The sequence below is a fragment of the Carlito syrichta genome, unplaced genomic scaffold (genome assembly GCF_000164805.1).
Source record: "Carlito syrichta isolate Samal-C Ts95f unplaced genomic scaffold, Tarsius_syrichta-2.0.1 Scaffold315704, whole genome shotgun sequence".
In the NCBI taxonomy this organism is placed as follows: Eukaryota; Metazoa; Chordata; class Mammalia; order Primates; family Tarsiidae; genus Carlito; species Carlito syrichta.
In genome coordinates this window covers 280278-291947 of record NW_007259800.1, presented here as the reverse complement: position 1 = coordinate 291947, position 11670 = coordinate 280278, and the positions used below count along the sequence as shown (strand labels likewise).

At 41.4% G+C, this 11670-nt stretch overlaps 1 protein-coding gene across 1 annotated transcript in view; it reads left to right on the top strand.

Moving 5' to 3' along the window:
• The first annotated feature begins 918 nt into the window (after positions 1 to 918).
• FERMT2 (fermitin family member 2) overlaps positions 919 to 11670 on the top strand; it is a 61511-nt gene continuing 50759 nt past the window's right edge. The window contains exons 1-3 of the mRNA XM_021706514.1: positions 919 to 1083; positions 1687 to 1810; positions 8043 to 8276. Coding sequence (XP_021562189.1) covers positions 919 to 1083; positions 1687 to 1810; positions 8043 to 8276 — 523 coding nt within the window. The remainder of the gene's footprint in view (positions 1084 to 1686; positions 1811 to 8042; positions 8277 to 11670) is intronic.

Sequence of the window (11670 nt, the reverse complement as noted above, 5' to 3'; positions counted from 1 at the left end):
AATAAATCTTATATTTTCTTTTATTGATAGCTTAAAAATAGGTTTCTTACGGAGATTGTCTTCTTAGAGTAATGAGGGATCTTTCAAATTTTCAAAATGAGTATTCATTCATTCATTTATCAAATATTTGTTGCCTGCCCAGCACTGTGCTAGGTGCTAAAAATGTAATGGTGATCAAAGCAGACATTGTCCTTATCTTCTTGCACTGGGCTCACCTTAGGTAGAAAGGCTTGGAGAATATGGAATTAATGCTAAAATCTGAACAATGAGACAGAATTAGACATTCCAGTAGTGAAATAGCACATGCAAGGGCACTGGGGCTGGAAGGAGCTTACTAATGAGAGGATTCTTAGAATTAAAAGAAGGCCCACACGGCTGGAGCAGAGGAAGAGTAGTACAGGATAACTTTAGAGGAGTAGATAGGCTATACTATGTGGACCTTTGTAGACCATGATAGGCATTTAGAGTTTTTTAAGTGCATTTAGAAGATGTTGACAAGGATTTTCACAAGGGAATGACATGAAGGTGCTAAAAGCTCAGCCTGACTGTTGTGTGGGAAGGGCTGAATGCAGTCGAGACCAGACAGGAGGCTGTTGCAGTCATCAGAAGAGATGAAGGTGGCCTAGAGTGGGGTGGTGCCACTGGAGATTGAAGTGGCCGTTTCTGGAGTGGATTTGGCAGGGCTTGCTGGTTAACATAGGGAATGAGGGAAAGAGAAAATCCATGACTTTTAGGTTTGGGGCCTGAGCAGCTGGGTTGATGGTTGGTGCTGTTGAGTAACAGCAGGAATGGGGAAACATCGGATTAAGTTGGAGATACCTGTGAGACATCCAGGAGATGTGAGACATGCTGGCAGTCTGACTGAGCTGGAGATGCCCCCTGAGAAAATAAGTGCTTAGGTGTCTTTCAAGCCCAAGAATGGGTGAAACACCCGGAGAGCTTGTGGAAGGAGAAATGCTCAGGGTCCCTGGAAGACAGGAGGGCAGCGGAGCGCAGGGGGTGGGATTGACTGTGGCAGATGGAAGAGATACTTCTCACCTTAACGCAAACACGGGAGGCCCATCTGGGTACAAACTCAAGAAGGTTTGTCAGCTGGGTTGCTATGGAGGTGACATAGTTCTCATCTGGTGGCTTCTGTATTTATTTTCTTCAGTAGAATCCATGGGGTTTTTTTGTTTTTTTTGTTTAATTTTAAAGATATGGGGTGCAATTCAGGATTAGGTATATACGTGATCATTGTCCAAAGTTTGCGCCTCCCTTCGGTCCCCACTTCGCCTTGTTTGAGATCATTACCCTCATCCAACTCTCCCACACCCTGGCTGTATCCCACTACTGCCAGTCCCTTTCTTACAGTATTATAGTAAATGTTCAGGGCCCGCTTATGAGTGAGAACATGTGATACTCTGTTTCTGTGACAGATCATTGAGTATAACAGACTCTAAATCAATCCAAGTTGCTGTGAAGTCGCTATGCTTGTCCTTTATGACTGCGTCCATGGGTGTTTCCTGAGAGGGAAGAAGAGTCTAAGGTTTGAGGAGGGTTGAGAAGTGTGAAATACAGTGATAGACAGAAGAGGTGTTATAGGATTCTCCAGCGGTGTCTGTGGACTCTGTAATAAACTTACTGTAATTGTTTCAGCCTGCCTGTTTGAGAAATGAAAGAGAGCAAGTCCCCTGCGTTTGATAGACGAGTGACAAGGTGCTACAGGTAAACGGCGTGAGGGAGCAGTCTGGAGGTTTTATTTTGGAAGGCGGGAAGACACTGGCTCATGACATCGTCTGGTCCAGTCAGTCTGCGTGGCTTGCTGGCGGTAGTGTTGGAACCAGCTGATTAGGAACTAGCGCACGAAAATCGTAGTGCTCTCTTTACCTGTCAGTAAAGATGGGCCAAACTCTTGATTATGGTAATAGTTATATGTATTACCTCATGGGGCTCAAGAGGATCCTAAGACAAAAGGAAACAGCAGAAAGTATTACAATGTTAACAGCATATAAAAAGATGTATAATTACCAAAGGTAAGGCATGTGCCCAGAAAGTTTCTCTGTACTTACTTAAGTTACAGTGAATGTTGCCTTTTCAAAGGTTATCTAATGTTATAAGCTTCTGGAAGTGTGAGAAGGCCAAACACGTTTTACTTTTCTTTTCTGAATGAATACCTTTAAAATATGCAACTAGAAATAGATGCCACCTAACAGTAGCATCCTACTTCCTCTTCATCACAGACTCTTACTAATGAGAGTTTATTACTTATTTTTAAAATGTGGTTGCTTAAGGTAGGAAAAAATAAATGATTCGATCAACTTTCTACTTGAAATTTTTCTTGACATTTTAAACGATTAAAAATTTTTAACAATGAAAGCAGGTAATTACATTTTGGAAGCTCGAGTCAAAACAGTCAAGTAGGAATTGGCAATCCTTTTAGGAAAGTATTAAATAGGGCGTTTTCAGTTGTGTGTCATCCCCTTCTCTGTGCTTATGCTTTGTTTTTTCTTTTTTTGTGTGTGCTCATGTTTTCTGAATGTAAGCTAGCTGTGATTGCATAAAGAGGGACATAATATTTTCTCTATAGCAAAAAGCTTTGAAATATTTTATTTCTTTACTGTTTTGGAGGGGAATGACTCGTGGAGTGAGTGAATACTATGATACCAAAAGTTTTTTGGTAGAATAAACAATATTTATATACTTAGAGTCCAGTGATGAAGCCCCAAGCCGCCTGTTCTTTAGAATACACAGACGGTATCTTTGTAAAATAAATTTACAGCCACTTTCTAAATTTGAAAAGCTTTCTCTTATCATCGAGGCAGGAGATTTCTATTGAGGCACTTAATGTTTTAGCAGTTTGCCGTTTTCATGACATGAGTTTGACTGCCTGTCAGATGTTGTTATGTGCAACAGAATGCAGTATGATTGGGTCTGTTAAACATAGGGGGCACAGGAATGATTCTCTCCAGAGTTCTGGCAAAATGTTTTAAAGAATTAACATATTTTAATAGTTAAAAAAAATTTATTAGAGAAGTAAGACCTTTGTTAAGTATGTTAAACTATAAGTAGTTTTTGACTCTTAGATAATTACTCAGCAAGTTAAATTTATAAATTATGAGACCTCGTTTCCTCAAAGAAGGAAAATAAATAATGACTTCATAATTATACAGCTTTTTTCCCCCTTGGTCTTTCTCAGAAGGGTTGTATTGGCAGTAGGTTACTTCTGAAAATCTAAAATCCAAAATTTAAAAAACATAGTATACCAAATAAAAGAAAGTTGTACTATACCTGGAGAGTAACTGAAAATCATGACCCTGGAAAAATGGACTCACTGACTATTTGTGTGTGTGCGCCCGCGCACGTGTTGCATTCAGTTGTCTAATGTTATGTTTGAAATACCATGCCTGCCATTCTGGAAAGCAGGAATGTTTATTTAGAACATGATCTAGAGCTCCAGTTACAACATGGCGGTGAGTTACACTTATGCAAACTCACTCCAAAGCTTTAGTTTACAAAGCTTTAGTTTATGCAGATGTAGGGAATTTCAGTAGTTATTCCCTTTGATCCTGATGCCAGTTAAGAAAAATAAATCATTATTTTGGTCCAATAGCATTTTACTTTGCTTGCCACTACGTGTGTGTGTGTGTGTGTGTGTGTGTGTGTGTGTGTGTGTGTGTGTGTGTTTTCCCCCTTTTAAAAAAAGCATGATGGCTGGGCGCGGTGGCCCACACCTGTAATCCCAGCGCTTAGGGAGGCGGAGGCAAGAGGATTTTCTGAGCTCAGGGGTTCGAGACCAGCCTGAGCACACGGTGAGACCTCATCTCTACAATAAATAAAAAAATTAGCCAGGTGTGGTGGTGTGTGCCTGTAGTTCCAGCTGCTTGGAAGATGGAGGTGGAAGGATCGCCTGAGCCCAGCAGGTTGAGGCTGCGGTGACTGTGAGTGTGTCCCCGCGCTCCAGCCTGGGCAACAGAGTGAGACTCCCAATGAAAAAAAAAGGCATCATAATGTTTTTATGCGACTCAGTCTTTAAGTAGAGGAATACTTAAATGTGTGTTGGTATCTGAAATCTCTTCTGCACATAGTGGCTGTACAAGTTACAATTGTGGAGATACCTGTGAGACATTTTAACTTGCCACCATAGAGAAAAGCTATGCTGTAGTATGCTAGTTGACTTAAGTGCTTTCAAGATGGACTGCATTGAGATATACTAGTTTACATACCCATACCCATGGTCTGTGCAGCTAAATGCTCTCTGAGGTGCTGCTGGCTTCCATGCTTGCCTAGGCAAATGCTTCTCAATTGGCATGCCATCATTTTTCTCAGGATTTGGATCAGTATAAAAAATTCGTTCTTGCTACTAATGGATAGATGGCTATATTCTTGTGGTATTCTGTTAGTTTTGAAATAAAATGGTATCATACAAAGCCAGCGGCAAAGAAAGATCTGGTTTTCTAGAAATTTGGAAAGCATTGCTTTGCCTATGAAGAGGGTTTGGTCAGGTCTCCAGAAAGTTTTGAAGTGACATTCTGCTGAGAGGCAATCACATTAAAGAATTATAAAAAGTATGGTTTAAGCTTTACAAGCTTCCCGTACCCCCCTTTTAAAAAATAGGTTTCCCTTTAAAAACAAACCAAAACAAAACTGATAACACCCTGGTTCTGCCGTCCTCTGTCTGCCATCTGTTATTCTCTTCATGATAGCACAATGTCCGGGACAAGTTATCTGCATTTCGTACTTGTATTTCTTCACCACCAGCCATTGCAGTGAAACGCCTGTCATTCCATTCTCCTTAACTTCCTGCACAGTCTCTTGACTTCACTCTTGCACGCTCCCATCACCACATTTTTTCAAAATCATCAGTAATGATTTTGAAACAGGAATCACCCCTGCTTAAAACCAAGTTCCAGACCCAAACCCAAAGAGTCTAATATATTTAGTTTGAGAGACATCACCAAGATTATGGTAGAGTAGGAAATACCGGCCTTCTCCCTCCATAAAAAACACAGACAGCTGTCCACACACCAAAATAACCTAGTTTAGGGTGGGTCCAGGCATCGATATTTTAAAAAAGCTACTGATGTGACTCAGGCCAGAAACCACTGCTTTAGTGGCTTCTCTGATACCATAGTAAAACCTCGACAACTTACTATGGCCCACCAGGCTCCTGCCTGACTCTCTGATACCGTCTCCTGTTGATCTTGTCACATCTTGCCCTCTGACCACTCTGGCCTCCTTCACAGACCCTGTATGTGCCTTCTTGAACATAGTACACATGTTCAACAGATACTGTTGAATTAATGAATATTTTTATAGATACTGTTTGATGTTCTGTAGTAGTGACAGCCGCTTTTACAAAGAAGCATTTCTTGCAGGCTTGTGACTGATGCCATTGCGGCCCCTCCCCCACTGCCGTTCATATCCCTAGCATGCCTATGGCCTCTTCCTCAAGCACAGGGATCTCTGAGCCTTCTGTTGTGCTGGCTGCAGGGAAGTGCTAGGAATTTACATTTTGACGGCCCCAGGAGCAACCCTTAACCGAGAAAGTGGAGCAATGCCTCATCTTTCTTTTTCCTTTGAGAAAACCCTAAGGCATGCTGTGGTCTACAGGTCTGAACTCTGGTCATGGCAGTTAATTAGCCCTCAGTGGACTTTTTTCCCCTCCCTGTCCCACTTTTACGAATCGCCTCAAGTGTGCTTCTTGGGGTTCCCCCAAATAAGCTTCCTGCACTCACATTCTTATGTCAGAGATGCCAACATAGGGAACCTGGATGATGTCAGTCAGTGTTTATGCGTTCAGACTTGCTATCGTTACAACTCTTTCCTGCCCATCATCCCCAACTGGGAGTCTGTGATGTAGCTGACTCCCTTATCTGAAAGCTTGGGACCGGAAGTATTTCCAACTTCAGATTTTTTCAGACTTGGGATATTTGCATTGTACTTACTGGTTAGCAGCAGTCCTGATTCCTAATCCAAGAGCCTGAAATGCTCCAAAATCCCACACTCTTTTTAACTCTGGATTGCAGAGCATCTCAGATTTCGGGTGGTGCCTGTGTCTACCTAGCTATCGATAATTCGGTTTGGCTCAGCCTTACTCTACTCTGGGAGTCGCATTTTCTGCCCTTGGTTCTCTAGGGAGAAGCGTCACGTGTGATCTGTTACCATGCTGTGTATGGAAAGGTACCAACCTGTGTTGTCATCTGTGAGCTAGATCAGAATTTGCTATTTCCAAAAGTCAGTTGCCAAATTCTGTGCTGGAAAGGAAGTTAAGCTGCAGGGTACTATATACAGTAAGTGACATAATTAAAGCAAGTAGTTGTAAAATAACAGTTATATGTATTTCTACAGCCAAACTCCAAATAACACAATTGACTGGACTTTCCCAAAACAGAGCAAAAACTAAAATTTCAAAAAAGTAATATAATTACAAGTAGCTATAATTCTCCCATTAAAGTACTTGCTGATTAAAATATTTTTTTGAATGTCTGGGAAATCAAAAGTCTTTTTCTATTTGTGACATATTTCTTCCATAATGAAAAGATCGATTAGATCAAGTAAATTTCACCATTACAGAAGATGTTTCAACCCGGTGCGGTGGCTCAAACCTCTAATCCCAGCACTTTGGGAGGCCAAGGTGAGAGGATTGCCTGAGCACGCAGGTTCGCGACCTGCCCGGGCAACATGGTGAGACCTCCTCTCTACAATAAATCAAAAAAATTAGCCAGGCATGGTAGCACGCGCCTGTAGTTCCAGCTACTTGGAACGCTGAGGCGGAAGGATCGCTGGAGCCCAGCAGGTTGAGGCTGGGATGGCTGTGAGTGTGCCACTGCACTCCAGCCTGGGCAATGGAGTGAGACTCTGACTCAAAAAACAACAGCAACAATAACAAAAAACCAGAAGGTGTTTCTAGGCATATAGTCAGTGTGAAAGTTTCATTTTTTTTTTCTTAAAGGCAGGCCAGGTACTCTTAAATGCCTTAAGGTTGACAAACTCTTTTTAAAGCTATGGTTATGTTAAAATGAACTTTATGTCAGAGCATGATAATAGTTTTCATTTTTATTTGCAAGAAAGTTATTTTCCAGGCTTTTCTCCTTCTCCTGGAAGACTTTGTCTGGCTGTTGTTCTGTTTTGTGTTTCATTTTTTAAATATCCCTCCCCCCCTTTTTTCAGCATTTATAAGCTTAACATATACTTGATCCGAAAATACTTTACCTTTATTGCTACTTTAAAAACTAGCTGAAGTTGAATTTTATTGCTGCAACTTTATTGTTATGATCTGCCTTATCTGAGGGGCAGCCAGATCTTGCGGACATGGCATTCTTTTATTTGGTTTCATTTCATTTAATTGCATAAAGCTGTTAAGTAGTTGAACAGATATTAATGTTTTCTGTTGTGCTTGTACCAAAATATGTTCAGGAAAAAAAGTTGGACGGTATGACTTTGTCACTTTTTTGGGGATGTATTTGGGAAAGCATGTGTGGTTGGAATGTAGCGTGTTGGTCTGTTTTTGGTTTAGAGCCTTCCCTTTATGAAGTGTTACTCTAGAATGTTCTCTTTTCCATTTTCCTCCTTTTCACCTAGGATATTGGTTTTTGTTCAGTTTGGTTCTCTATCTTACTTTTCGCCACCCCTTATCCTGAAATCCACCTTAACCCATTTCTGCCACTTCATAAATCACAGCATTTTCACCTGCTTTATCATATGAATGTTGTTATTGTCTATTCTTGTCTATTCCTCAAGGCTGAGCTCCAAGCTCACCAACTCCATGGCTTTATTGATCTTTCCTATTCTGGCCCTCGGGGTTCTCCTGTCCTCTGATAACAGAGTGCTTACTCCCTCTGTCATCCAACTTAATCTATATACCCTGCCTCCGCTGCCTTGTACACTGGCTTTCCAAGGCAGAGTGTGTCTTCGCAGCTTGTGACTGTTTCTTCTGTACTTGCCATATAGCAGGAACTTCGTGTTTAATTAGTTGTAGTCAATACCCAGTTATTTAAGTGTCTTTGGTTTGTCTTTGGTTTTATAAGTGTTTCATTTGTTTTATGTTTTGTTTTTCGTAGATGTGAAAAAAGACTGGTCTGACCACGCTCTCTGGTGGGAAAAGAAGAGAACTTGGCTTCTTAAGACGCACTGGACCTTGGATAAGTACGGCATCCAGGCAGATGCTAAGCTTCAGTTCACCCCCCAGCACAAACTGCTCCGTCTGCAGCTTCCCAACATGAAGTATGTGAGGGTGAAAGTGAATTTCTCCGACAGAGTCTTCAAAGCTGTTTCTGACATCTGTAAGACTTTTAGTAAGTATACATTCTTCATCGAGATAGGAATGACGTGCAGTGCCTATGACCAATGACTGGCATTTAGGGAGACGAAGGGTGAGTTATCCACGTAGGCGTGTTGCATGTGACGTTCCTCTTTTATTAAGGTTTTTGTGTTAATTTAAGATAAAGAAATGCTGGGTTAAGGCAGGACAAGAGGAATCCAGCAGATATCCTTTCCTTGTTAGAATTATATCAGATAGTTATTATATTACTTTCTTCTGATGACTTTATTTTTATGGGGAGGAGTGGGGACAGGCATCCTCTTCAGAGGGACATGGCTTTTGCAATGCTTCCTTCACATAGTCACTGTTGATTTTAGTGATTCGGGTAGACCGTGTCACTTCCTTCAGTGAAGGCCTGACATAGCTCCTCAGGAAATGACACGAGTGCTGTTTTCCTTAGCCAGTCTACAATTTGAACGCTTTTGTAGTAATTCTGTGTATGCATTCTGAAGTGAGATTGCTTTTGACTGACTCAGCTATGTCGTACAATAGGAAATACTCATCAGAGAGAATGTGAATTGTCACTCCCACTTGTGTATCACCATATTGTTTTCATTCCTTTTAAAAAACTTCTTGAGGCAACCACTTCAGGTCCCCTCCCACCGTGGGAGCTTTTCTGTCCTCTCAAATCCTGTCCTCTCAAAAAAAAAAAGAATTTCTTGAAGGTGCATTTAATGACTTCTCATATTTTAATTTCAAATAGAAGAGCAACAGCTTTTTATGCATATGTTTTATTTAAAAAGAACACTAGTAGAGGGCATGGTGGTTCATGCCTATAATCCCAGTATTTTGGGAGGCCAAAGCAGAAGGACTGCTTGAACCCAGGAGTTTGAGACCAGCCTGGGCAACACAGCAAGACCTCATCTCTGCAAAAAATGAAAACATTTAGCTGAGTGTGGTGGCGAGCACCTGTAGTCCCAGCTACTTGGGAGACTGAGGCAGGAGCATCGCTTGAGCTCAGGAGTTTGAGACTGTGGTGAGCCATGATTGTGCCACTGCACTGATTCAGCCTAGGTGACAGTATGGGACTCAAGTCAAAAATAAAATAACACTAGTAATTTATTCTGTTGTGAAAGAATCAAGCAGTACACATATACATACATAGTAAGCTCCTTGTTTCCATAAGCAATCATTGTTGACAGTTTGGTGATTTTTCTGTGCATTAATTTATCTATGCATATTAGATTTTTATTTTTTTAGAGAGTTATTTTATAGTATTTTTTAACTTAGCAATGTCTTAGAGATGTTTCCATGTGTTTTTATATTTATATATACATGCATACACACATGTACTATATATATACTTTCTTTAAACTGTTTCACAGTAATTCAGATACAGAATACTGTTAATTGACATCCAATCACTTCTTGGCCTTTTGGCTGAAATTAAGTGTAATTTACACCCTCATTTTTCTTTTTTTCTGAAAGCAGGATTTATAGAGAGCAGAAAATCTCCCACAGTGGGAGGGGACGTGAAGGGGTTGCCCTATACCCATATTTTTCTACTAATGAGAATTGAAGTGGTTTCATTATTAAAGCAAATGTCGCTTCGTTTTTATATGGTTTTTTTTTTTTTTGAGTTGTAGTCTCATTCTGTGGCCCAGACTGGAGTGGAGTGGCCACTCCTGGCCACTGCAGCCTCGACCTGCTGGGCTCCGGCAATCCTTGCACCTCAGCCTTCCAAGTAGCTGGAACTACAGGCGCACGTTACCACACCCAGCTAATTTTTTTTTTTTTGATTTATTGTAGAGATGAGGTCTTGCCAAGTTGCCCAGGCAGGTCTCAAACCCACGGGCTCAGGCAATCCACTCACCTCAGCCTCCCAAAGATGTGGGATTACAGGCTGAGTCACCGAGAAATCAGCAGTCCCTAACCTTTTTGGCAACAGGAACCAGTTTCGTGGAAGAACACAGCCGGGAGGAGGGGGATCATCGGGCATTGTAGCCTCACAAGGAGCTGCAGCCCAGATCCCTCGCCCTCGGGTTACAGTAGGACTTGCGCCCCTGTGAGAATCCCATGCCACCTTGATGTGATGTGACAGAGCTCATCGCCCCCCCATCTCATCTCCTGCTGTGCGGCTGGGCTCCTAACAGGCCATGGACCAGTTCCCATCCATGGCCCGAGAGTTGGGGACCCTGTTGATATTGTTGAAAGCTTTGAACAAGTTTTTGTTATGATAGCTCCGGGCTCCTAGTCTGCCTCGCAGGCCTGACATGAACACTACTGCTGGAGCCCAGGGGCAGATGCAGCCCCTTGCACTGCCTGAAGGCTGGCCTGGGGTACTGTGGAGGCCCCCACTGCTGCCACCGCAATCCAGGGCCCCTGCTGCTCCTCCTTTCTGTGGGTTGGAGCTTGGAGAAGTCTGGATCCTCGTCCATTTCTTGTGAATAGTTTGGGCTGTGGCTTCCTTTAATCGGTCCCATACCAACTTCTTTTGTCTTTTAAGAATCACTCATCTTTTTGACCCTCTTATAGTTGCTATTTTCTAGCAGTGTTCTGGATATTCATCTTCCTTCCTCCCTCTAGTTTTTAAATATTTTGCGCTATCATTTCAAGGGATTTGGGGTGTAGGAGGGGAGATAGAGGAAGATTCCTGTTACCATTTTGATCTAATGCCCTGGAATTATTTTTTTTTTACATTTACTGGGGTTTTTAAGAAAATTACAATACAGAAAAGTACAACGTATACCTAATTTTTATTACCTAGAACTACTAGCTATTGATGTATTGTCAGACTTAGTGTCAAAATAATACAGGGAAAGTTCTTGAGTCTTACTCTCCTAACTTCTTTTCACAAAGCAACTACTGTCCTAAGTGTAGTGTACATTCTTCTCATACCGTAAAACATGCACGCGCACGCATGCACACACGCACTCATGGGTCTCTGTGTGTATGTATTCAGAAGCAATATATGTTATTGCCATTGCTGTGTGAGTATTTTCTTCTACAATTTTGTACATATTTACAGGAACTTCTCTTGAGTATCTACCTGGAAGTAGAAAGTAAAGTTGCTGTGTTTTAAGTATACACATAATTCATTTCTAAATCCTGTCAAATTGCTCTCCCAAGTGCTTATACCAGTTTGCATTTTAACCAGCAGTGTGTAAAACCCTATTGCCTCAAATCCTAACACTTGAATATCATCTGTTTTTATTGTTTCTGTCTCTGAGTGAAAAAGACAGTATTTCATTTAAGTTTATAAAGTTAAATATTTTATATCTTTATTGTACATATGAGCCTTTTTTGAATTGCCTGTTTATATCATCTATTTTTTGTTTTTTTGTTGTTTTTTTTTTGAGTTGGAGTCTCACTCTGTCGCCCAGACTGGAGTGCAGTGGCCGCTCCCGGCCACCGCAGCCTCGACCCGG